Raw genomic sequence first — 27,020 nt, 5'->3', positions numbered from 1 at the left:
CAGTAAGCCCTTCAGTAACGCAGCTATTGACTGGCAAAAAGCACGGTTCTGAAGGAGTCCAGTTTCTGTTTAAGTTGGCACAAAAACTGAACTGGACTTTTTCAAACTTTGAAACTTGGAACAACTTACCAATTATTAAAAATCAACATTTTAGGTACTGCTCTGAAAAGAACACCAAGCTGACAAGACAACATAAAAATGCAAGAGCTACTGCTGTAATATATAAAAGCCATATTTAATTACTGCTTCAGAAAAATAAAATTTATGGGGCTGTGTGCATCACTTGGTGTATCAACAAATGCATTATGCCATGTAGCATTAGGACACAAACCCATACTCCCCTATATAATCTCAGCCATGCCATCATGACTGACTGCTAGGTGCAGATTACACATTTCCCCAGAGAAAGTGAAGCACACAATTAAAAATACAATTTTCAAAGTGTCTCAGAAGGGATCACTTGCTTGTCAGTTGGGTTGGAAATGGCTGGATCCAAAAATAATGAGGAAGAAAAATTAGCACTTTTAAAATGGGGGGGGGGGGGGGGGGGGGAAACACATGTAATAGACACAAATCAGGAATGTGTGAAATAAATATTGAACACAACTGAATATTGTTAGTATAACATCTACATGTCGGAAGTTGATTTTCCCACTTAAAGTTAATACTCCATACTCTTTAAAACATGGAAGCCCAACCTACAAAAAGATTATTATACGAGTAGTGATGCTTGAGAATTTGATGACCTGAAATTACAGACTTATATTATGGGCTAGAAATTCAGTTTTCAGTGCAAACGGTATTTTTACACCAAATTACCATTTTCGCTTCCCTACCATTAGTAGGCCCGACTTTTGGCCTTTAATTTGCGTAGCGGTAAAAATCGCCGTTGCACGAGGATTTGTGCCGCAAACCGCAAATTTAGGCAACTTTAGTCCGGGGTCGATGGTGCTGCTAAAGAGGCGCCTTGGGAGAGGGGAAAAACTACAAAAAAAAGTTACAAAAATATTCACAAAACCCTTACCTACTAAAATCGCTGAAAAATAATTTAAAAATAAAAACTTTTACTTCTTTTGCAGGTCTTCATACTTATCGCTGTTGGCAGGGCTGCAACGCAGGTTTTTCCCCATTGGTATTCTGGACACAAAATACTGGTGCGGAGAGCGCCAAATTTCGGGCAAAAATGCTATTTCAGGCGTTGTACGTCGGCGCTCCTCTCCCCGGCGGTACGTGGAAAGCGCGCTGCAAAAAAGTCACCGAAGTTCCCACCGTGGAGGGTGAAATATCACCAAAACCCCGGTTGCAAAGTCACTGAATTTCTAGCCCATTATACTCACAATGGGCTTTGCATTATCTTCTTTAAAACTAAAACAAAGTTTTATCAATTCAAAAACAACTATAGAGGGTATATCCAGAACTACATTTGAGTGTTTATGGACAATAGTCAAAAATAACAGTGCAAAGTCAATGCTGCACCCATGACTGGAAAGTACCGAAAAAATGCTTTGGCAACCCGTGGCACACTACTGATTCAGAGAAAGCCACCGAGACTGAAGGGTATAACCCACTCCCAATACCAGCAAAGTGAGCCCCACCTTTGGTTGGTACATTTCAACATCAGATTATATTTGAACTTTTCAAATCAACTTTTAATTACACGGAAGCATATTTCAAAAGCTACTCACCGTCTTCTAGAGAAAGAGGAAGAGTGCGTCAAGTCAGTTTCCCAGTCATCATTAGGGTCATAAAAAAGATCTTCATCTCTGGAATTTGTATTTCCCTGTTGAGAACATGTATTATAACATTTATAACCAAAATGGGTACTAATGTTGAAAGAGAAACAATATTGCAAGTCAGAATGTAGCCTCCTGTCACATTCAGGATTTTTGACCAATTCTCCACAGAAAAGATATGGAAGAGAGCCACATTTAAATGTTGGGTTTTGAAGTAAAGTGCATTCAGGGAAGTTTAAAATAAAAGGACCAAGACAAAAGGTGCTTAAAATGCTCATGATGCAAACACCAAAAACAGTAAGTAATTTGTTATCATCACAGGCAGTCCCTCGGAATCGAGGAAGACTTGCTTCCACTCTTAGCATGAGTTCTCAGGTGGCTGTACAGTCCAATATGGGAATTACAGTCTCGGTCACAAAAAGAATAAGTGATCGAGAAGAATGAGACGTGATGTTATCGAAACATAAAATAATGAGGGGGCTGGACAAGATGGATGCAGAGAGCATATTTCCACTCATGGGGAAAACTAAAACTAGGGAGCATAGTCTCAGAATAAGGGGCTGCCCTTTTAAAACTGAGATGAGGAGGAATTTCTTCTGAGGGTTGCAAATCTGTGGAATTCACTGCCCCAGAAAGCTGTGGAGGCTGGGTCTTTGAATATATTTAAGGCAGAGATACAGATTTTTGAGCAATAAGGGAGTAAAGGGTTATGGGGAGCGGGCAGGGATGTGGAACTGAGTCCATGATTGGATTAGCCATGATCTTATTAAATGGCAGAGCAGACTCGAGGGGTCAAATGGCCTACTCCTGCTCCTATTACTTGTGTTCTTGTGGGGCAGACAATGGTTGAAGGAAAGGGTGGGTGGGGAGCTTGGTTTGCTGTATGTTCCTTCCGCTATCTGCGCTTGATTTCTGCATGCACTTGGCGACGAAACAAAAAGGTGCTCAGCGCCCTCTCGGATGCTTTTCCTCCATTTTGGGCGGTCTTGGACCAGGGATTCCCAGGTGCCGGTGGGGATGTTGCACTTTATCAAGGCAGCTTTGAGGGTGTCCTTGAAACATTTCCTCTGCCCACTTGGGGCTCGCTTGCCGTGCAGGAGTTCAGAGTAGAGCCCTTGCTTAAGGAGTCTCGTGGCAGACAATGTGGCCTGCCCAACGGAGCTGGTCGAACGTCGTCAGTGCTTCGATGCTGAGCCTGAGCGGGGACACGGACGTTGGTGCGTTTATCCTCCCAGTGGATTTGCAGGATCTTGCGGAGGCAGCATTGGTGGTACTTCTCCAACGCTTTGAGATGTCTGCTGTATATGGTCCACGTCACTGAGCCAGAAAGGAGGGCGGGTATCACTACTGCCCTGTAGACCACAAGCTTGGTGCCAGATTTGCGGTCCTGGTCTTCAAACTCTCCCTCAGGCAACTGAAAGCCGCGCTGGCACAATGGGAGCGTTGTTTGACCTAGTCATCGATGTCTGCCCTTGCTGATGGTAGGCTTCCGAGGTATGGAAAATAGTCCACGTTGTCCAAGCCCTTGCCGTGGATTTTGATGACCGGGGGACAGTGCTGTGTGGCGGGGTCAGGTTGGTGGATTTGTTAATTTGTTAACATATTAATGCAATCATTAAACCCATTGTGTTGGGAAGCCCCTGGCCCCAAGTGTTCATCACGGGTTGTGTGGCATAGGCCCTTCCTTCTGGTTGCAAACAGAGATAAAATAATGACAGAACCACTGAGAAGTCAGGTTTTTAAACAGAAAGCTGCTAGGGCAGGCTTTCACCCTGACTCAGAAGGTTAAAACGTAGAAGTGTTAAAAGTTATTTTGTTTGTCAAGCAAGATGGCACACTGATGTAGAGAAGCATAACACGGTGATTATTATTTGAAGACAAGTTGTACTGATTTCATTAAACAAGTCTGATCATAGCAGTTGCTCTGTAGGTTCACTTTGAGAAATAAAACATGATTCATTCTGGTATCATCTCAACAAAATGTAAACTCTGTCCCCGCTGAAGGATTGGAAAAATACACATGAAGGCTTGTGAGAAAGATATCAGGTCACATGTCAAGTCGAATGCATTCTAACATTCTCTGGGTTAACCCATCATTTAACAGATATTGGGCAATGAGTCCACCTCTCAACATAAATGAAGCAGTTCATGCCCGAATGCAGCAAGACCTGGATGAGATTCAAGCTTTGGCTGCTAAGTGGCAAGTAACATTTGCACCACACAAGTGCCAGGCAATGACTATCTCCAACAAGCGACAGTCGAACCACCACCCCTTGACATTCAATGGCATTACCATCACCAAATGCCGCACCATCAACATCCTGTGGGTCACCACTGACCAGAAGCTCAACTGGACCATCCACATAAATACTGTTGCTACAAAAGGTCAGAGCTGGGTATTCTGCAGCAAGTATCTCACCTCCTGACTCCTCAAAGTCTTTCCACCATCTACAACACAAAAGTCAGGAGTGTGATGGAATACTCTCCACTTGCCTGGATCAGTACAACTCCAACAACATTCAAGAAGCTTGACACCATCCAGGACAAAGTAGCCCGCTTGATTGGCATCCCATCCACCACCTTAAACATTAATGCAATCATTAAACACCTCACACCCAATGTGTTGGGAAGCCCCTGGCCCCAAGTGTTCAACAGGGGTTGTGTGGTATAGGCCCTGCCTGCTGGTTGCAAACAGAGATAAAATAATGACAGAACCACTGAGAAGTCAGGTTTTTAAACAGAAAGCTTAAAAAACCTTAAACATTCACTCCCTGCACCAATGGCGCATCATGGCTGCAATGTGTACCGTCTACAAGATGCACTGCAGCAATTCACCAAGGCTTCTTCGACAGCACCTCCCAAACCCACGAACTCTACCACCTAGAAAAACAAGGGCAGCAGGAACATGGGAACACCAGCACCTGTGGGACTACCTTCACCACAAGGACTGCAGCTGATCAAGAAGGGGACTCACCACCACCTTTTCAAGGGCAATTGGGGATGGGCAATAAATGCTGGTCTTGCCAGCCACGCTCACAGTCCCGGAACTAAGAACATGGAATCAGCTTGCAGTAGTGGCTGCTGCCATCAAACCAGAGAAGATATCTATAGCAGACTGTAATTTGTAACACCTGCCACACTATTCAAATCACTGCAGAGAACATTCCTTAGTCAGGTGTGGTGAAGGTCAGCAGTAAGTATAGAGGTCTCAGAGTCAATAATGCAAGTGAAGAGTTCATAAATCACAAGCTACTTGTAAAATTAATCAATCCATACATTACAATACAACAGTAACTACACTACCAAAAGTACTTCATTGGCTTTTCAGTGCTTTGGGATGTCCGGTAGTTATGAAATGGGCTTTATAAATGCAAATCTTTCTTTCTTTGTTACTGCCCTCAACACCTTGGTGACTTTTTTGTCCTTATAAATACAAGCTTAATTTTGAATTGCCAAACTTAGTAGAAATTCCTCAGTTCCTTAACGCTGAACATCAAATGATGTTACTCAGTGGGTAGCACAAATGTTCATCACACAAGTCAATGCAGAATAGCAAATCACACATGCAATTAAATACTGTTTTTTTTCATTAGGATATTTATTTGATTTTCAGACTTCCTGGCAATAACCCAAGTTTTAAGGTTGATGTGGTGATTATTTTCATTCTCTTCACTCCCTATACGATTCAGATTTGAGAATGGCAAAATAGTAACCAATGTAACCCCACTTTTTAAAAAAGGAGGGAGAGAGAAAACAGGGAATTATAGACCGGTCAGCCTGACATCGGTAGTGGGTAAAATGATGGAATCAATTATTAAGGATGTCATAGCAGTGCATTTGGAAAGAGGTGACATGATAGGTCCAAGTCAGCATGGATTTGTGAAAGGGAAATCATGCTTGACAAATCTTCTGGAATTTTTTGAGGATGTTTCCAGTAGAGTGGATAAGGGAGAACCAGTTGATGTGGTATATTTGGACTTTCAGAAGGCGTTCGACAAGGTCCCACACAAGAGATTGATGTGCAAAGTTAGAGCACATGGGATTGGGGGTAGTGTACTGACATGGATTGAGAACTGGTTGTCAGACAGGAAGCAAAGAGTAGGAGTAAATGGGTACTTTTCAGAATGGCAGGCAGTGACTAGTGGGGTACCGCAAGGTTCTGTGCTGGGGCCCCAGCTGTTTACACTGTACATTAATGATTTAGATGAGGGGATTAAATGTAGTATCTCCAAATTTGCGGATGACACTAAGTTGGGTGGCAGTGTGAGCTGCGAGGAGGATGCTGTGAGGCTGCAGAGCGACTTGGATAGGTTAGGTGAGTGGGCAAATGCATGGCAGATGAAGTATAATGTGGATAAATGTGAGGTTATCCACTTTGGTGGTAAAAACAGAGAGACAGACTATTATCTGAATGGTGACAGATTAGGAAAAGGGGAGGTGCAAAGAGACCTGGGTGTCATGGTACATCAGTCATTGAAGGTTGGCATGCAGGTGCAGCAGGCGGTTAAGAAAGCAAATGGCATGTTGGCCTTCATAGCAAGGGGATTTGAGTACAGGGGCAGGGAGGTGTTGCTACAGTTGTACAGGGCATTGGTGAGGCCACACCTGGAGTATTGTGTACAGTTTTGGTCTCCTAACCTGAGGAAGGACATTCTTGCTATTGAGGGAGTGCAGCGAAGGTTCACCAGACTGATTCCCGGGATGGCGGGACTGACCTATCAAGAAAGACTGGATCAACTGGGCTTGTATTCACTGGAGTTCAGAAGAATGAGAGGGGACCTCATAGAAACATATAAAATTCTGACGGGGTTAGACAGGTTAGATGCAGGAAGAATGTTCCCAATGTTGGGGAAGTCCAGAACCAGGGGTCACAGTCTAAGGATAAGGGGTAAGCCATTTAGGACCGAGATGCGGAGGAACTTCTTCACCCAGAGAGTGGTGAACCTGTGGAATTCTCTACCACAGAAAGTTGTTGAGGCCAATTCACTAAATATATTCAAAAAGGAGTTAGATGAGGTCCTTACTGCTAAGGGGATCAAGGGGTTTGGCGAGAAAGCAGGAATGGGGTACTGAAGTTGAATGTTCAGCCATGAACTCATTGAATGGCGGTGCAGGCTAGAAGGGCCGAATGGCCTACTCCTGCACCTATTTTCTATGTTTCTATGTTTCTATGTAACCTGATTGAGTTGTCTCATACCAAGAGGGAATTAAACTATCAACTTGCAAATTTAAAACTAACTTTGGTAAATAACTGCTGGAGAACAAGAGAACAGCTTTCATTTTACTGTCCTCTAGAGATGAATAAAACACAATGGAAAATTACTGCTGAGCTACAAATGTCAATATAAATAAAATAAAAGTGAGGCAGAAAAAGGACAGTGAAACAGGCAGCATTTAAAGGTTTAAAAAAAACTAGAATATGAAACAATTTTGCAACAAAATATTACCATGTTCTTCTGTAAAGCTTAATACAGGCCTGAACATTTTGCAGTGTGTGTAAAACATGCTGAAGATCTGAAATGCCCATGTTATCACCTTTTGATTAAACTTCAGTTGGAAAAGACAGATAGCAGTGTCCAATATTGAGGCCAGGCTAATGGTTATGACATCAGAATTTGTTTTATCAGAACCTGTCCAGAGTCCATTTTTATGGCTCATGAATCTCCCTGTCGTGCGCAAGGATACAATTTAATTTTGAAGAATTGGCTTTATTTTCACACCACAGCTTATCAAGCCTCAACAGTGATGGCACAAAATCAGAGAAACAGCAGTCCATAAAATTGAACAACATTGGAAAAAAGCTTAGTTAAAAAAACATAGTATTAGAAAAAAAGCTGCGACAAAAAAAAATGGGAATTTGCATATTAGTAACACACACTTGAAGTGAATATCTGTAAATAACAAAATATAACATGAAAGCACGTGCACATTATTATAGCAACGGAAACTTTGTACTGTTTTATCCCATGGTATTAATTTAGCATCACTGCTTCACAGTAAACACAACAAATTAAATTCTAATTAAAAAGCCACAGGGGAAAAGAGCGGGGGGAATGGGACGAACTGGATTACTCTTCGAAAGAGCCGGTGAACTCGATGGGCCGAATGGTCTCCTTCTGTGCTGTACTATTCAATGATTCTACTTTATTGATTCTCCTTATTAAAAATATTTATTTTGATTCCAACTTTAAAAAAATTGTTGGCCATGTATTTTATGATCTAATCAAGCACACAATACTTTTTAAAAGACATTTTTGCATTTGGGATTCTAATCAACTATTTTCATAATGGTCATCCAGAGTAGACAAATTGTCAAGACAAGAATAGACTGCAGAATTGAAAAGAAATAAATATTAAAAAAAACTGAAATGGTCATAAAAAAGTAAAACAGAAGAGAAAAAAACTGAAGTAACAAGGCAAGGAAAGAAATAATAGAAGATAGAAAGGGGGCTAGATTTTCCATTGGTATCGCTATCGCCCATATATGGACGATATTTCCGGCGTTAGTGGTCGTTTCACTTTTCAGAACCACCAGAATATCGCCCATTTTTAAAAAAATGCTAGTTTCGCTTTTCAATTTGGGAGATAGTGATAGCGATGTGAAATGGCCGATAGTCGTGCAAGGCCGGCGTCCATACCAACGGCCGTTCTGCGCATGCGTGTTTTTTTTTTAGGCAATTAACTTTTCCCGCAATTCGGAAGGTCAGGGGTCGTCTGCACATGCTCAGAACACAAAGGGAGAGAGAGCGAGCGCATTTCTTTGGGCCTGAGCCGAAAGGTTGTGTCACTCGAGGCTACAAATATAAATCGGATATTCATTTATTTTTTTAAATGGAGATGGATTACGAAGAATCCGGAGTGAGTGATATTGGTGAGGTGGCAGATGTGGGTGAAGAGAGCGATTTGGGGGAGGTTGGAGGAAGGAGAGTGAAAAGATTCTCGGATGAGGTGAATGCAGCTTTGGTCCACAAGGTGGTGACTCGGTGGGGCCAATTAACCCAGGGTGGGCGTGGGAATCCCCGCATACCAGAGAATATGTGCGGAGATCGCCGAAGTGGTTTCCTCGGCGGCCCACAATGTGAGAGCCAAGCCAGTGCCACAAGCGCTGGAACAACCTGGTTGGGTCTGCAAGAGTGAGTATTAAATTAATAATTGTAATGATGCACTGACTTATTCATTAATCAAAATGTAAATCTGCCGGATTGTAATTAAGCTGGGTAATCTTGGTGTCACACATAAGATCGTGGTTAAGAACTAATTAAATTTCTTCTCTGAACGTAGATGTTATAACCATGCATCAATTGCCGCCACGCTGCTCCAGGCTGCCGCTCGCCGCTCCTTTTATGGCCCAAACCTGCCGCTCTCGCAGGTCGGTGCTGGTGAAGGAGGGCGACGGCAGCAAAGAGGACAATTGGATTGGACGTCAAGGTCCAGGTCAGTGATTGGAGCGTGGGCAGGTCCAGCAGGAGCGGCGAGTGATTGTGGAGTGACATGATTGGGGCCCAGGAGAGACATAGGCCCAGGGGAAGCACGGACCAGCTCACATAGCAATATGCGCGCGCACTAGGTCCATGCAGCAGAGCTGGTCTCCAGTTGTCTTGGTTAATCCTTGCCACTGGACCAAGACCTAGCTCTGTCAAGCCCGAGTGGTGGCTGGTGTGCAACCGTTAAAAAAAAAAAATCCATGCACAGGCATCTTCCACCCTTCAGGATGTAGTTCGGAACTTGGAATATTTGGTCCTTCATTGAAACACCTATGAACTCATGCCTTTTTGGTGTGGAAGCAAGTCATCCTAGAGACAAGGGACTGCCTATGATGATGCATCAATTGCATACAAACCGTATTAGAATATAACATTAACGATGAATAGCATGGGCGATGACGAATTGTGGATTATATCTGTGCATTTCCGTAATAGTACCTAGACAATTAGCTTATGCCATGCTCTGGTCACCTTTGTAGAAGATGATATCTAAGAATCGGGCCGTGCGCAGGCGGACAGGAGGAGGACCTGGATGAGCGGGCTCAGCCCTGGTCGGGGCGCATAATCATTCGGCCACCCGTGGTGTGCAGATCCCATTGTTGCATCACTTGAGTAATGTATAAACCAGTGGTAATTTAAAATAATTTAATGTCATTTGAGTATAATATATGAATGACGTAATGTTATATAATTAATGCTAGAATGATGAAATGTTATTGTAATGCCATGCAGCTTCTGTACTCTCATGTTAATTATATGTAATGTCTGTTGGTGATATTTATTGCAGTAGTGTTGCTCCTCGTACATATGCCTGCACAGCGTAAGCGTTCTCATGTCACCCTGACCTACTCTTATCTTCTAACCTCAAATTATATTATTGTAGGAACGTGGAGACCCCTGGAGTGTCACCTCTTCTATTGCAGGTTGTCCTAACCACGTGAAGAGACGACGGAGGAGGATGATGAGCCTCAACCATGCTGCTCAGTGCAGATTGAGGCGGCAACTCAAGGGTCCACTGTACCTGCAGCCACGTCCTCATCAACGGGTGAGGTAGCGGGACCAAGCAGCTTGCAGTAGGGTGGCCCAGCGCCTATACCGACCTTGCGGAGGTTGATTCGGCGAGGTAGGCATGCGTGACAGGCGGATGTAAACCTGGACATGGTGTCGCTGTCTAGGGCGTGGGTCGACATTGGTCGAGAGCTCCTCCAGGCGATTGGTGGATTGACCGGCAACATTGCCGCACCCTCTGTGCATATCTCGGAGGACATGGTGCAGATGGTTGCGGCAATGCAGCGAGCGACCGATTCAGTCGATGCCATGCGGCAGGCGATGGTTTTGGGATACGGCACTGCACCTCAAGGCGCCGTACCACCCACATCCCAAGAGTCACCCCAACCCCACCCCCCCCACACACACACACACACATAGCAGCAGCACTCGAGGTGCCCTGCTGCAAGACGACTTGGCGTTAATGCGGGCAGAAGGGGTAGCGCAAGTCGGAAAGGGGGGTTAAGACGAGGGGGGTTAGAGGTAGAGGGAAGTGTGGCCACAGATACGCAACAATTGTTGTGCAGTGTCTTCTAATAACAGAAGGTTAAACATCAATACAAGGGTTGCAAACAATGGCCAGGCCAGGCAAGGATGAAACAAAACGTTACGTAACGCAACTATAACTGTCACCAACGTAACTTCACGCAAAGCGTTCATTTACGAGCTGCTGACGCAACAGTCTTGCAGTTGCGTAACTAACCCGGGGCTTTTCCTGTGGTATGAGGGGGGGTGGGGGGGGGGGGCATGGATTCATCACCAGACTGATTGTCCTCCCAGAAGTCCTCGTCCTCCTCCTCCTCTTCCTCCTCCCCTCTCTCTCTCTCTCTTCCGAGGTGAACCGGCAGTCCCATCTGGCAATTCTTGTCCGCTCCCGATAACTAAGTTATGCAACATGCAGTACACCACAATGAACTCAGCGACCTGCTCAGAGTGGTATTGTAGGTTGTCTCCTGAGTGGTGTAGGCATTTGAAGTGCTGCTTCAGCACTCCAATTGTCTTTGACGATATTGCGTGTGGCTAGATGGCTTCCGTCGGAGTCTTTCTCGGGGGGGGGGGAAAAGAGGGGTCAGAGCCAGCTGGCAAGGCCATCCTTTATCCCCCAGCAGTGACCTTGTGGCTGACTCTTACAGGGTCAGAGACAGTGCTCACACAAGATGTGCGCATCATGAATGCTACCTGGAAAATTTGCATTTACTGCCATGATTATTTGCTTGTGGTCGACAACGAGCTGCATATTCAGGGAGTGAAATCCCTTTCGTTTACAGTAAACCTCTGCATTCTCCAAAAGGTGCTCGCAGGGCGATGTGCGTATCGTCTATTGCACCCTGCACCTTGGGCAAGTTTGCTATTCTTGAGAACCCCAAAGCCCTCTGACTCTGTGCCTCCCTGGTCATAGGGAAGTTTATAAAGTCCATTCTACGTGCGTAAAGGCTTCAGTCACCTGTCGAATACAGCATTGTGTGGCGTGCAGCGAGATGCAGCAAATGTCACCAGTTGAGGCCTAACAGGAGTCCAATGCATAGAAGGAAAGTGCCGCAATAACCTTAGCCTCAACGAGCAGTGCGGTCCTGATGGTGCTGGTAGGCTGCAGATCTCCCTTAAGCAGCTGGCATATCTCACTGATGACCCCTTTTTCGGAAGCGCAGCCTTCTAACGCATGTTATTGGACAAGTCCAGGTATGATCGCTTATCCCTGTAAATGCGTTGGGTATAAGGTCCCCATCTCCTCAGCAGTCTGCCACCTCTTTGATTGGGCACAATGCTCTTCAATGAACCTTCTCCCATCTCTATTCTGCAGCATGTGAGTAGTCATCAATACTGGCTGAGAAATTACAGGGGCCATTACTATAAATGCCCTAATCTGTCTTCAAAATTCTTAAATTGTCCTCAACAAACAATATGAACTTGAAATTTACCACAATGTAATGAGATGATTGTCAAGATTTTAAAAACGCCCTTAAAATCACTTACGAATTACTTCAATGCTCCCTTCAACTTGAAGCAGCCTTTTATTAAACTTCGTCTGATTTACAAAATGGTGTCCATACCGCCAGGTTAAGTTCAGGCGAGTGCCGCTTTTCGCATAACTGATCATTTGGGCGAAATGCCAAAAGTAGCGCTCGGTGATAACCTGGGCGGTATTTGAGTGTTAATTTCCATTATAAACAGTCTTCTGGGCAGTACACGAGTGACGACGTCAGATTTTATTTTATTTTTTTTAAATGGCGAGTGGTTCAGCTCATTCCCGGCGGTAATTGTATGCCGAAAGTTCCGCCGGCGATAAATGGGCGATAATTTCCATTTATAATCAAATATGGGAGGTAAACAGAATCTCTGCGGTTATATGGGCGGATATATGTCGAAAGTCTAGCCCCCGGGAAATTTTAAATAAAACAGAGGGAAAGAAAAAAGAGAGAGAACTGTAAAGATGTAAAGGTGTAAAGTTTAGGTTGCATAAGGAAATTTGTCTTGAAGCATTTCCAAATTATTTGTGCCGGTGTAAAGTAGTACACACTGTGTTGCTGTAGTAACATAGCAACATTCTCTGTACCGGCACCAACATGAAACAAAGTCACACAACTTGGATTTCGGAGCAAATCTTAGAAGAGGTCAGTGGGATATGTCCCAAATTAAAGGTTTTATAGATTTTTGAGGTATTTGGTTTATTTTATTATTTTGGCTTTTGGATAAATCTGTCGAAATGGTTTGTAGTGGATCCTGGTGACTGAAAAATGGAGACAGTCAGCAGACTTTAATTATGAAGAGCCACCAAGTGGTAAATAAAAATCGTCGGAAACCATTAGTGTTGTAGGCATTAGGCATCTGCTGAATATATCAAAACCTAGGGCAACAACACCTGTAGCATAAAGTTAGAACTACACCTGTAGTATAAGGTTAGAACTAAATGTAACTCTAATACCATAAAATGGCTACCCGTAAAGCCTCAAGGGATTTGTGTTAGCTGAAATGGACCGCATTCCTGGAAACTGATAATTGTTGTTTCCAACACACAGGAATAACAAGCAAATTCTGCAGATGTCTCTGATCAGCCAGGCCTCCGAAGGGGAATGTTTTGGTGAATGCAAGAACAATATGACTCTAACAGGATTAAGATAAGGAGGCTACCCAAAGACAGCACCCAAGGACAGTAAGATAAGGGGAGCCTGGACCAGGTTTCAGGATACATGAGTCATTCCTAGCAACACACTCCTTAGCAACACATCTCTTAGCAACACATGAGCCACTTTATGTTTAGAAACTAACTCTATCTATTGGTCTAATTGAATTCATAATCTGTATGATTGGATATGATCCAGCCTGTTTGGGCTGATGTAACTATAGTAAACTGTTGTAAAACATATAAAGATCCATGAAACCCTTTGTTCTGCGGAGTGAAGTGCCTGGATCCAGTCCTGAGGCTTCCTCCCCGCTGGCGTTAATAAAGACCGCATTGGCGTTGGAACCGACTGAGTGTTGAGTGATTCTTCTGATAAAACACTAACAATTAGTGTGTTTGTATTTCCTGTTAACAGGTCCAAATTAGTGAGAAAAGATTGCTGTTCATGTATGCATTAAATAAGACACTGGATTGCTGGGACAGATATTCTAATCTGTTATAGTTAGAACATAAAGCTTTACCTGAGAAAGTTCCCTCATAGCTGCCAACTTCCATTCAAATTTTTCCAAGCTCCAGAAAGTGCTTATGCCCAGCTTAGTATTTTTAACATGCACTTGAATTGTTGTTTGAATGCTTTTATTTATGTCATCAGGCTCTTCATGCCTGCAAAAAAATATACATGAACTTTAGTGCTGCACAAACATTCAGCAAAGGCATACATTTGAACAACCTTCAAATAGGTCAGCAAATTAAAACATTTCACCTGGATATATTCTGATCTGTTCTGAAAACCAATGCTAATGTTACCATGAACAAGCATTTTTAGGTATAATGAAATAATTATTTTTTAGGCAGTGCATCAGGTTGGCATTCCAGGATATTATGGCAAAGTGGCAAGAAAAGTGCCTTATGAGCATGGCTCCTCAAAGTTTCCAGCCTCACCCATGTTATTAAGGTGAAGCAGAAAGGAGGCAAAGTACTTCCCCAATGGGCGGTAGAAGAAAAAAAAGTAATGTCTTGCACTTTCTTGCTGACTCAAAAATGACTCTGGCAGGAGGTCCTGGGAGCAGGCCAACACCTCAATCATGACTCCATAAATTTCAGCTCATCTAAAACTTTGCTACCTGCATCCTATCCTGCACCAAGTCCCACTCACTCACCCACACCTGTCCTCAGTGACATACATTAGTTCCCAGTCTACCCACACAACAAATTAAAATTTTCATCCTTAATGGCCTCACCCCATAGCATCTCTAACTTTCTCCAGTCCTACAATCTCTCCTCGGAACATTATACTGTAAAGATGCTAAATAAGTTCAATTTGATGTTGTGATATGCAGTATCAAGAGATGTGGTGGGGTGGGGGGGTGGAAGAGAGAGGAGAGAGAGAGAGAGAGAGAGAGAGAGAGAGAGAGAGAGAGAGAGAGGCAAGAGAGAGAGAGAGAGAGGCAAGAGAGAGAGAGAGAGAGGCAAGAGAGAGAGAGAGAGAGGCAAGAGAGAGAGAGAGAGAGAGGCAAGAGAGAGAGAGAGAGAGAGGCAAGAGAGAGAGAGAGAGAGAGAGAGGGAGAGGGAGAGGGGGAGAGGGAGAGGGGGAGAGGGGGAGAGGGGGAGAGGGGGAGAGGGAGAGGGAGAGGGAGAGAGGGAGAGGGGGAGAGGGAGAGGGGGAGAGGGAGAGGGAGAGAGAGAGAGAGGCGGAGACATTCACGAATCATACCACACAAAAATTGCAATTTCTCAAATGGATGCACCATTCAGCTATTCCTAATTTGAATTATGCCATGGCAATTTGAAAGCATGCCATGGCAATTTTGCTATATTTTTTTTGGGGGGGGAGGGGCGGAAACAGAGTATTGTAAAATTTTGAAAATAAACTTCAGTTTGTTTTGCGCTCTTTGCGTTTAATCCTTGAAAAGCCAACAAAAAGAAAAAATATATCCATACAAAATTCAGTTCTGAAAATGAAATGTTTGCAAGCAAAGTTACACATAAGCTTAATGATTATGCCACCTACAAATTAAAAATATCACATCAAGAACACTTGCCAACTATCCTTTGTTTTCTCTAGCTTATTTTGTACAGACGTCACTGCGAAGGGATATCTTCCCTCAGCTTCCAGTTAACAACATTTCGATTTAATCACCTACATCTAAATCGAATCTGAACAATTGCACATATACACCAGAGGCGGTCAACCACAATCTACATAATTGAATGCATCAAAAAAATTTATGGCCAATCATTTTCTAATGAAGATGTTTGTAATGTCAAGCAAAATCAATTATAGTAATAATCTGAAATGAAAACCATCTGGCTCAGAGTGCAAGCTCTGGTGTTCAACAGCAAGAAGGTTGGCCTTCTTGTATGGAGGTTATTTTTGCTGATACTAACCTACTGAAAACTGTGTGTTTTCTCAGGTTGTTGCTAATGGTGTTAGCTTCCTGGATCATCATTGAAAGTTTCATGGAGCTCCAGTATGAATGACCTGAAACACAAATTAGGGGATGAATTATATATCAATTCAGCTTACTGTGTAAAATACATAAAGGATGTTTAAGTGTTGAATACAAATCATCCCACAAGTAAAAGGGACCAAAGAGAGAGTCACAAGTGGGACAAAAGCCATACACAACAATTAATCTGTTTATCTTGTATATTTGTATATTTGATCAGCATTTTATAAATATAGTACTGCATTCTACCATGTGAAAAGTGTTTGCTGATTTCACTCCTGAATGACTTAGCTGTAATTTTAAGATTGTGCCACCTTGTTCTGAATTCCTCCACCAGAGGAAATAGCTTCTCTGTATCTACTCTATCGAATGCTTTCATCATTTTAAACTTCTTAATTAGATCACCCTCTAATCTTCTAAACTCAAGGGAATACAAGCCAAGTTTATGCAGCCCGTCTTCATAATTTAACCCTTTCAGCCCTGGTGAATCTGCGCTTTACATTCTAAGCCCATTCTAAGGTGCGTGGAGAGGCGCGAGTCCGGGGTCGGCGACCGGCCTATAAAAGGCCCAACGCGGCGGCAGTCGAGGAGGTGCGTGGAGAGGCGCGAGTCCGGGGTCGGCGACAGGCCTATAAAAGGCACAATGCGGCGGCAGTCGAGGAGGTGCTTGGAGAGGCGTGAGTCCGGGGTCGGCGACAGGCCTATAAAAGGCCCAACGCGGCGGCAGTCGAGGAGGTGCGTGGCGAGGCGCGAGTCCGGGGTCGGCGACAGGCCTATAAAAGGCCCAACGCGGCGGCAGTCGAGGAGGTGCGTGGCGAGGCGTGCTTGTGCAGCTATAGGGGGGGAAGGCAAACAAGGAGAGAGAAATAGAAAAGTGACGTCACAGCCAAGGGGGTAAGTGATTGGCGAGCAGTTTTTCTTTTTTCTCTTCTATATCAGTGAGTAACTTTTAGCATTGTTGTTGCCAATTTAAGTGTATCTAAGGGTTAAGTCATGGCAGGAGAGCTCGGACACGTGTTATGCTCCTCCTGTACTATGTGGGAAATCAGGGACGCCTCCGGTGTCACTGACGACGACGTGTGCGGGAAGTGTATCCGCCTCCAGCTCCTGACGGACCACGTTGCGGAATTGGAGCTGAAGGTGGATTCACTCTGGAGCACCCATGATGCTGAGAATGACGTGAATAGCACATTTAGTGAGTTGGTCAACCGCAGGTGAAGGGTCCACAGCCAGATAGGGAATGGAAGACCAACAGGAAGAGTACTGCAAGGAAGGTAGTGCAGGGATTCCCTGCGGTCATCCCCCTGCAAAACAGATACACCGCTTTGGGTACTGTTGAGGGGGATGACTCATCAGGGGGGGTGCAGCAGCAGCCAAGTTCATGGTACCGTGGCTGGCTCTGCTGCACAGGAGGGAAGGAAAAAGAGTGGGAGAGCGATAGTGATAGGGGATTCAATTGTAAGGGGAATAGATAGGCGTTTCTGCGGCCACAACCGAGACTCCAGGATGGTATGTTGCCTCCCTGGTGCAAGGGTCAAGGATGTCTCGGAGCGGGTGCAGGACATTCTGAAAAGGGAGGGTGAACAGCCAGTTGTTGTGGTGCACATTGGTACCAACGATATAGGTAAATAACGGGATGAGGTCCTACGAGACGAATTTAAGGAGCTAGGAGCTAAATTAAAAAGTAGGACCTCAAAAGTAGTAATCTCGCGATTGCTACCAGTGCCACATGCTAGTCAGAGTGGGAATCGCAGGATAGCTCAGATGAATACGTGGTTTGAGCAGTGGTGCAGCAGGGAGGGATTCAACTTCCTGGGGCATTGGAACCGGTTCTGGGGGAGGTGGGACCAGTACAAACCGGACGGTCAGCACCTAGGCAAGACTGGAACCAATGTCCGAGGAGTAGTATTTGCTAGTGCTATTGGGGAGGAGTTCAACTAATATGGCAGGGGGATGGGAACCAATGCAGGGAGACAGAGGGAAACAAAATGGAGACAGAAGCAAAAGACAGAAAGGAAATGAGTAAAAGTGCAGGACATAGAAATCCAAGGCAAAAAACAAAAAGGGCCACTTTGCAGCAACATTCTAAAGGGTCTAAGTGTGTTAAAAAGGCAAGACTGAAGGCTCTGTGCCTTAATGCGAGGAGTATTCGGAATAAGGTGGACGAATTAACTGTGCAGATAGCAATTAACGGATACGATGTGGTTGGCATCACGGAGACATGGCTCCAGGGTGACCAGGGCTGGGAACTCAACATCCAAGAGTATTCAACATTTAGGAAGGATAGACAGAAAGGAAAAGGAGGCGGGGTGACGTTGCTGGTGAAAGAGGAAATTAATGCAATTGTAAGGAAAGACATTAGCTTGGATGATCTGGAATCGGTATGGGTGGAGCTACGGAATACCAAGGGGCAGAAAACGCTAGTGGGAGTTGTGTACAGACCTCCAAACAGTAGTAGTGATGTTGGGGAGGGCATCAAACAGGAAATTAGGGGTGCATGCAATAAAGATGCAGCAGTTATCATGGGTGACTTTAATATGCATATAGATTGGGCTAACCAAACTGGAAGCAATACAGTGGAGGAGGATTTCCTGGAGTGCATAAGGGATGGTTTTCTAGACCAATATGTTAAGGAACCAACTAGGGGGGAGGCCATCTTAGACTGGGTGTTGTGTAATGAGAGGGGATTAATTAGCAGTCTTGTTGTGCGAGGCCCCTTGGGGAAGAGACCATGGTCCAGAACTTAAAGGTAACTTTGAAGGTATGAGGCGTGAATTGGCTAGGATAGATTGGCAAATGATACTTAAGGGGTTGACAGTGGATGGGCAATGGAAGTCATTTAGAGACCACATGGATGAACTACAACAATTGTACATCCCTGTCTGGCGTAAAAATAAAAATGGGAAGGTGGCTCAACCATGGCTAACAAGGGAAATCAGGGATAGTATTAAAGCCAAGGAAGTGGCATACAAATTGGCCAGAAATAGCAGCGAACCCGGGGACTGGGAGAAATTTAGAACTCAGCAAAGGAGGGCAAAGGGTTTGATTAGGGCAGGGAAAATAGAGTACGAAAGGAAGCTTGCAGGGAACATTAAAACAGACTGCAAAAGCTTCAATAGATATGTAAAGAGAAAAAGGTTAGTAAAGACAAACGTCGGTCCCCTGCAGTCAGAATCAGGGGAGTCATAATGGGGAACAAAGAAATGGCAGACCAATTGAACAAGTATTTTGGTTTGGTGTTCACTAAAGAGGACACAAACAACCTTCCGGATATAAAAGGGGTCAGAGGGTCTAGTAAGGAGGAAGAACTGAGGGAAATCCTTATTAGTCGGGAAATTGTGTTGGGGAAATTGATGGGATTGAAGGCCGATAAATCCCCAGGGCCTGATGGTCTGCATCCCAGAGTACTTAAGGAGATGGCCTTGGAAATAGCGGATGCATTGACAGTCATTTTCCAACATTCCATAGACCCTGGATCAGTTCCTATGGAGTGGAGGGTAGCCAATGTAACCCCACTTTTTAAAAAAAGGAGGGAGAGAGAAAACAGGGAATTATAGACCGGTCAGCCTGACATCGGTAGTGGGTAAAATGATGGAATCAATTATTAAGGATGTCAAAGCAGCGCATTTGGAAAGAGGTGACATGATAAATCCATGCTGACTTGGACCTGTGAAAGGCAAATCACGCTTGACAAATCTTCTGGAATTTTTTGAGGATGTTTCCAGTAGAGTGGACAAGGGAGAACCAGTTGATGTGGTATATTTGGACTTTCAGAAGGCTTTCGACAAGGTCCCACACAAGAGATTAATGTGCAAAGTTAAAGCACATGGGATTGGGGGTAGTGTGCTGACGAGGATTGAGAACTGGTTGGTAGATAGGAAGCAAAGAGTAGGAGTAAATGGGTACTTTTCAGAATGGCAGGCAGTGACTAGTGGGGTACCGCAAGGTTCTGTGCTGGAGCCCCAGCTGTTTATATTGTACATTAATGATTTAGACGAGGGGATTAAATGAAGTATCTCCAAATTTGCGGATGACACGAAGTTGGGTGGCAGTGTGAGCTGCGAGTAGGATGCTATGAGGCTGCAGAGTGACTTGGATAGGTTAGGTGAGTGGGCAAATGCATGGCAGATGAAGTATAATATGGATAAATATGAGGTTATCCACTTTGGTGGTAAAAACAGAGAGACAGACTATTATCTGAATGGTGACAGATTAGGAAAAGGGGAGGTGCAACGAGACCTGGGTGTCATGGTACATCAGTCATTAAAGGTTGGCATGCCGGTGCAGCAGGCGGTTAAGAAAGCAAATGACATGTTGGCCTTCATAGTGAGGGGATTTGAGTACAGGGGTAGGGAGGTGTTACTACGGTTGTACAGGGCCTTGGTGAGACCACATCTGGAGTATTGTGTACAGTTTTGGTCTCCTAACTTGAGGAAGGACATTCTTGCTATTGAGGGAGTGCAGCGAAGGTTCACCAGACTGATTCCTGGGATGGCAGGACTGACATATCAAGAAAGACTGGATCAACTGGGCTTGTATTCACTGGAGTTCAGAAGAATGAGAGGGTATCTCAGAAACGTTTAAAATTCTGACGGGTTTAGACAGGTTAGATGCAGGAAGAATGTTCCCAATGTTGGGGAAGTCCAGAACCAGGGGTCACAGTCTAAGGATAAGGGGTAAGCCATTTAGGACAGAGATGAGAAGAAACTTCTTCACCCAGAGAGTGGTGAATCTGTGGAATTCTCTACCATAGAAAGTTGTTGAGGCCAATTCACTAAATTTATTCAAAAAGGAGTTAGATGTAGTCCTTACTACTAGGGGGATCAAGGGGTATAGCGAGAAAGCAGGAATGAGGTACTGAAGTTGCATGTTCAGCCATGATCTTATTGAATGGCAGTGCAGGCTCAAAGGGCCGAATGGCCTACTCCTGCACCTATTTTCTATGTTTCTATATCCTCCCTGAGGTGCAGTGCCTAAAATGAACACAGTACTCCAGGTGGAATCTGACCAAGGCTCTGTGCATCCTCCCCTTTGTATTCCAGCCGACCTGAGATAAAGGCCAACATTCCATTAGCCTTTTTGATTGCTTTTTGTAACTGTGCAGTAGCTTTGTGATGTATACCCGGACACCCGAATCTCTCTGCTCCTCCACAGCTCCTACTTTCTCACCATTAAGAAAACATTTCAATTTGTCCTTTCATGGATCGAAAGTGGATGTCTTCATACGTCCCCACAATGAACATCACCTGCCACAGTTTTTCTCACTCACATAATCTGTCTATGTCCCTTTGTAACTTCCTGCTCCCATCCTTCCATGATTTCAAACATGTGGAATGTCTTACTTCCGTCAATCTGTGGGCTTTTATAACCCAAGCTATATATGTTACTGTATCATTACAGGTTACCTCGTCTTTTCTTGTATTCTTTTTAGCCTTGATTGTGCCCTGCTCTACTGACCAACTTTTCACCTAGATTTGTCACAAGCAACAGTTGTATCAAAATATATCCTGCCACACAAACACTCCTCGTGTCCTCGCAGAGGTTGAATATGTGCAATTTTGTACGATGGGACTATGCCTCTTTTTGAAAGTACAGGTGGTGGGTAGTATGCTACCCTATTGAACAACGTTCCCCCCCCCGCCCCCCACAAAAGTGGCAGTTAATAATAATTGTGGCTGACTGCTGCAGGTAATATTTCAGAGGCAAGCTATCACGATACATTTGGTTTATCTGTTTAGAGAAACCACTTGGCATCAGTGCATGCAAGGTGGTGGGTGAGTGACCCAGCACCACATCTCTGCCACTGAGTCAGCTACTAGATGTACAATAGTGACAACGTGGATCTTAACTTTCCCTTCATTTTTCCCTCCGAACAGCAAACTGGTTGAGATCAGAAGTTCTAGGTAGAGGGAAATTGATCGCTCAAGCAATTTGTGCCAGTGTGTTACGTATTAATATTTTAAAAGGCAACATACTTTTACATGAAGTATTGTTTTGAGTCTCCATTCTCTTTTTCCTTTCTTGCTGCATTCTCTCCAAGTCTTGTGACATCTTTCTCTTCTCTGCCTCCAGAGCATCAAGAAACTTCACATGGCGTATATTGTGATCTTGTAGAGCCTGGGAGGGAAGTTAAAAAAACACAGTAGTTTAATTTAGCTCCCCAGAAAAACACTGGACAACTAATGTATGTTTTCTTCTGGTAAATTACATTAAAATAATACTTTTGATCATTGTGTAACGACAGACATACTTAGGTGAGAAAATTAACATTTAAGTTAAATTCTGAGCACCCAATGACTCAATAAGATATCTAACATGCAGGTGCAGGTCCCAGGTCTGATTGCCAGCCCATGCTGGGCTAGCTGATCTGATCTGGGCCCCAGATTTGGCGCTCTGGATAGCACAACTGTGAGAAGTACTGGTGTAGAAAGTGGGAGAAGACGGAATTGAGCTGCACTGTGAGGTTGAATCGCCGACTGTGAGGTTTCACACCTGACTAGTGACAACTCAGGTACCAGAGGTGTCCATGAAACCATAGCCCAGCAAGAAGCTCAAGTCTTTGAGAGACAAAGAGGGAAGAAAATTGCCAAAGAAAAATGGGGGGGGGGGGAAAAAGTGAAACTTTTCTGTAATGTTGCTAATTTTATTTTTAATTCTTCTTGGGCAGAGTTCAGACCTCTATTTCAGTGTCAAAGTCGGTTTTGATTGAGCTGGCAGGAGGTGTGCTTACCATGAGATAGATTATTCTTCTCCCCCCCCCCCCCACAACAGCTGAAACACACTGAAACAAAATCGATTACGGCTACCGTAAAAAGCCCAGAAACAAAACCTAATAAACCAGCACTTTTGGAACCTGTGTGTCACTTTTACCCTCGTCACAGATGTTCAATATTAGTGGGTACCTAAAGCTATGGACGTCATTCAAGTGACCATGCATATTATCCCAGGTAGAAAAGCTATATTTGAAAAACCTTAACCCAAGATTATTTCCCTTAGCTGTTTTCCGGAGCATTTGGACTCAAGCAGGCTACATTCCAGGCATTGCGGAGTGGAACATCACAACGCATCACCTCAAAAGTTAGCATTACAACAGTGACTACACTTCAAAAGAACTTAATTGGCTGTAAGGCACTTTGGGACAGCCCAAGGTCGTGAAAGGCTCGATACAAATGAAAGTCGTCCTTTATAGTAGAGAAAAGCAATGATACTTCTGATATAACCTGTGACCCACCTCCCCTTCACTTTTGTAGAGCTGCTGCATTACATGGTCTGGTCTTTCATTCATGGCCCATCCATCATATGCAAAATTAAACATTTCTCCATTACTTTGATCCATGGGTTATTAACAACTAGCTATAAGACATGAATTTGGATCAATATTTGTACACAGGGCTACTGATTTTAGGGTTTCGCCCAATAATAATTCTCCAGAGGTAATTTAACCGGAAACACGATGCTCAACCTGTTATATATGTGGACTTGTATTTATTCTGTACAGCCACCAGAGGCCTCATCCCCTGGCGCCCCAAAGGATCCCATAATCCCTTAGGAGCACAGGTATTTAAGGAGGCTTCACAGGTTGGAGAGGTACTCTGGACACCTGCAATAAAAGAATAAGATCACACTTTACTTTGAGCTCAGTGTTCAGTCTGACTCTTTCTCCATACACTACAACTGGCAACGAGATACAGATAGCGAACCCAAAGATGCAGAGAACAGTGGGCATCCTGGAGAAATTTTCAGAGGGAGATGATTGCGAAACTTTTGTGGAGCGACTCGACCAATACTTTGTAGCCAACGAGCTAGACGGGGAAGAGCGCGCTGCCAAACGAAGGGCGATCCTCCTCACCGACTGTGGGGCACCAACGTATGGCCTCATGAAGAATCTGTTCACTCCAGCGAAACCCACGGAGAAATCGTATGACAATTTGTGCACACTAGTCCAAGAGCATTTGAACCCGAAGGAAAGTGTTCTGATGGCGAGGTACCGGTTCTACACCTACAAAAGGTTTGAAGGCCAGGAAGTGGTGAGTTATGTCGCCGAGCTAAGACGTCTTGCAAGACATTGCGAATTTGAAGGACATTTGGAGCACATACTCAAATACTTTTTTGTACTTGTTATTGGCCACAAAACCATACTTCGCAAACTTTTGACTGTAGAGACCCCAACCTTGAGCAAGGCCATAGCGATAGCCCAGGCGTTCATTGCCACCAGTGACAATACAAAGCAAATCTCTCAGCACACAAGTGCTGCTACAAGTACGGTGAACAAAGTGCTGATGTTTTCGAATCATAACGTACAGGGCAGGTCATACATATCTGCAGCTGAACATCCGAAGATTATTCAGAGTCCACCATCAAGGGTGATGAATGCAAAGCCATTAACACCTTGTTGGCGCTGCGGGGGTGATCATCGTTTCCATTCATGCCGATTCAAAGAGTATGTTTGCAAGGGCTGTGGAACAATGGGACGCCTCCAACGAGTGTGCAGGCGAGCTGCAAAGCCTGTTAAACCTGCAAACCACCATGTTGCAGAGGAGGACAGATCTACGGAGGATCACGACGAACCAGAGCCTCAGATAGAGGAGGCAGAGGTACATGGGGTGCACACATTCACCATGAATTGTCCCCCAATAATACTGAATGTTGAACTAAATGGACTCCCGGTGTCAATGCAGCTGGACACGAGCGCATATCAGTCCATCATGGGCAAAAAGATTGTGGTGCAACAAGGCCTCAAGGCCAGTCTTAACTCCAGTTCGCACAAGACTAAGAACTTACACGAAAGAACTGATTCCTGTAATCGGCAGTGCTACCGTAAAGGTCTCCTACGATGGAGCGGTGCACAAGCTACCACTCTGGGTAGTACCGGGCGATGGTACCACTGCTCGGCAGGATCTGGTTGGGAAAGATACGCTGGAACTGGGACGATGTCCGAGTGCTATCACCCACTGACGACACTTCGTGTGCCCAGGTCTTAAGCAAATTTCCTTTGCTGTTCGCACCAGGCATCGGGAAATTCCAAGGAGCAAAAGTGCAGATCCATCTAATTCCGGGGGTGTGACCCATCCATCACAAGGCGAGAGCAGTACATGATGAGAGAAAGGGTAGAGATCGTGCTAGACTGGCTGCAAAGAGGGGGCATCATTTTACCGATCGAGTTCTGTGAGTGAGCCAGTCCTATTGTCCCAGTCCTCAAGGGAGATGGCACTGTCAGAATCTGTGGCGATTAAAAAGTAACTATCAATCGTTTCTCCCTGCAGGACCAATACCCACTACCAAAGGCTAATGACATCTTTGCAACGTTGGCGGGAGGAAAGACGTTCACGAAGCTGGATCTGACTTCAGCCTACATGACACAGGAACTGGAGGAATCATCAAAGGCCCTCACCTGCATCAACATGCACAAAGGTCTTTTTGTTAAAACAGATGCCCGTTTGGAATCCGATCAGCGGCGGCGATAGTCCAGAGAAACATGGAAAGTTTAATGAAGTCGGTCCCGCACACCGTGGTTTTCCAGGACGACATCTTGGTCACAGGTCGGAACACAGTCGAGCACCTGCAGAACCTGGAGGAGGTTCTTAGTTGACCCAACCGCATGGGGCTCAGGTTAAAACACTCGGTGCATTTTCCTGGCACCTGAAGTGGAGTTCTTGGGAAGGAGGATTGCAGCGGATGGCATCAGGCCCACCAACACAAAGACGGAGACAATCGAGAACGCACCGAGGCCACAGAACGTGATGGAGCTGCGGTCGTTTCTGGGACTCTTGAACTACGCTGGTAACTTCTTACCAGGTCTCAGCACACTGCTAGAACCACTACATGTCTTATGAAGAAAAGGGGGCGAATGGGTTTGGGGCAAAAGCCAAGAAAATGCCTTTGTAAAAGCGAGAAAATTGTTCTGCTCAACCAAATTGCTTGTGTTGTATGATCCATGTAAGCGTTTGGTACTAGCATGTGATGCGTCATCATATGGCATCGGGTGTGTATTGCAACAAGCTAATGATTTTGGGAAATTGCAACCGGTTGCTTATGCATCCAGGAGTCTGTCTAAGGCTGAGAGAGCCTTCAGCTTGATTAAAAAAGAAGCGTTAGCGTGTGTCTATGGGGTAAATAAAATGCATCAATAACTGTTTGGGCTAAAATTCGAATTGGAAACTGACCATAAGCCACTTTTCGCCCTGTTTCTCGAGTGTAAAGGGATAAATACCAATGCATCGGCCCGCATCCAAAGATGGGCGCTCACGTTGACCTCATACAACTACGCTATCTGCCACAGAAAACTGCGCTGATGCTCTTAGAAGGCTGCCATTGTCCATCACGGGGGTGGAAATGGCGCAGCCTGCAGATCTAGCCATGGTTATGGAAGCATTTGAGAGTGAGCAATCACCAGTCACTGCCTGGCAGATCAAAACCTGGATAAGCCAGGACCCCTTATTATCTCTAGTCCAAAGCTGTGTGCTTCACCGGAGCTGGTCCAGTGTCCCAGCGGAAATGCAGGAAGAGATAAAGCCGTTCCAGCAGCGCAAAGGTGAAATGTCTATACAGGCAGGCTGCCTTCTGTGGGGCAATCGAGTAGTGGTCCTCAAGAAGGGAGAGTCACCTTCATCAATGAACTCCACAGTACCCACCCAGGCATCGTAATGATGAAAGCGATAGCCAGATCCCACGTGTGGTGGCCCGGTATCGATGCGGACTTAGAGTCCTGCGTTCACAGATGTAAGACATGTTTACAGTTACGCAATGTACCCAGGGAGGCGCTGCTAAGTTTATGGTTTTGGCCCTCCAAACCGTGGTCTAGGGTACACGTCGACTATGCAGGCCCGTTCTTGGGTAAAATTTTCTTTCAGGTTGTCGATGCATACTCCAAGTGGATTGAACGTGAGATAATGTCAGCTAGCACGTCCTCTGCCACCACTGAAAGCCTGCGGGTCATGTTTGCCAGACACAGCTTACCCGATGTCCTGGTGAGCGACAACGGGCCATGTTTTACCAGTGCCAAGTTCAAAAAATTCATGACCCATAACGGGATCAACAGGTCACATCTGCCCAGTTTAAACCAGCATCCAATGATCAGGCAGAGAGCAGTGCAAACCATCAAGCAAGGCTTGAAGAGGGTAACTGAAGGCTCACGGCAGACTCGCCTATCCAGAGCCCTGCTTAGCTACCGCACGAGACCCCACTC

The 27,020-nt window shown here is 44.8% G+C and overlaps 1 protein-coding gene across 2 annotated transcripts in view; it reads right to left on the bottom strand.

Annotated features, from left to right (window-relative positions):
- Nucleotides 1-27,020, bottom strand: part of kif14 (kinesin family member 14) — a 167,089-nt gene that overhangs the window by 51,251 nt on the left and 88,818 nt on the right. For both annotated transcript variants that reach the window (XM_070887287.1, XM_070887288.1), the window contains exons 19-22: nt 21,811-21,952; nt 15,774-15,867; nt 13,907-14,048; nt 1,686-1,780 (exon numbers count right to left, since the gene is read on the bottom strand). In XM_070887287.1, coding sequence (XP_070743388.1) covers nt 1,686-1,780; nt 13,907-14,048; nt 15,774-15,867; nt 21,811-21,952 — 473 coding nt within the window. The remainder of the gene's footprint in view (nt 1-1,685; nt 1,781-13,906; nt 14,049-15,773; nt 15,868-21,810; nt 21,953-27,020) is intronic.

This window comes from Pristiophorus japonicus, chromosome 8 (assembly GCF_044704955.1).
Source record: "Pristiophorus japonicus isolate sPriJap1 chromosome 8, sPriJap1.hap1, whole genome shotgun sequence".
NCBI lineage: Eukaryota > Metazoa > Chordata > Chondrichthyes > Pristiophoridae > Pristiophorus > Pristiophorus japonicus.
Note: the sequence above shows the minus strand (reverse complement) of the source record. Positions and strands in the feature narration are given on the sequence as shown.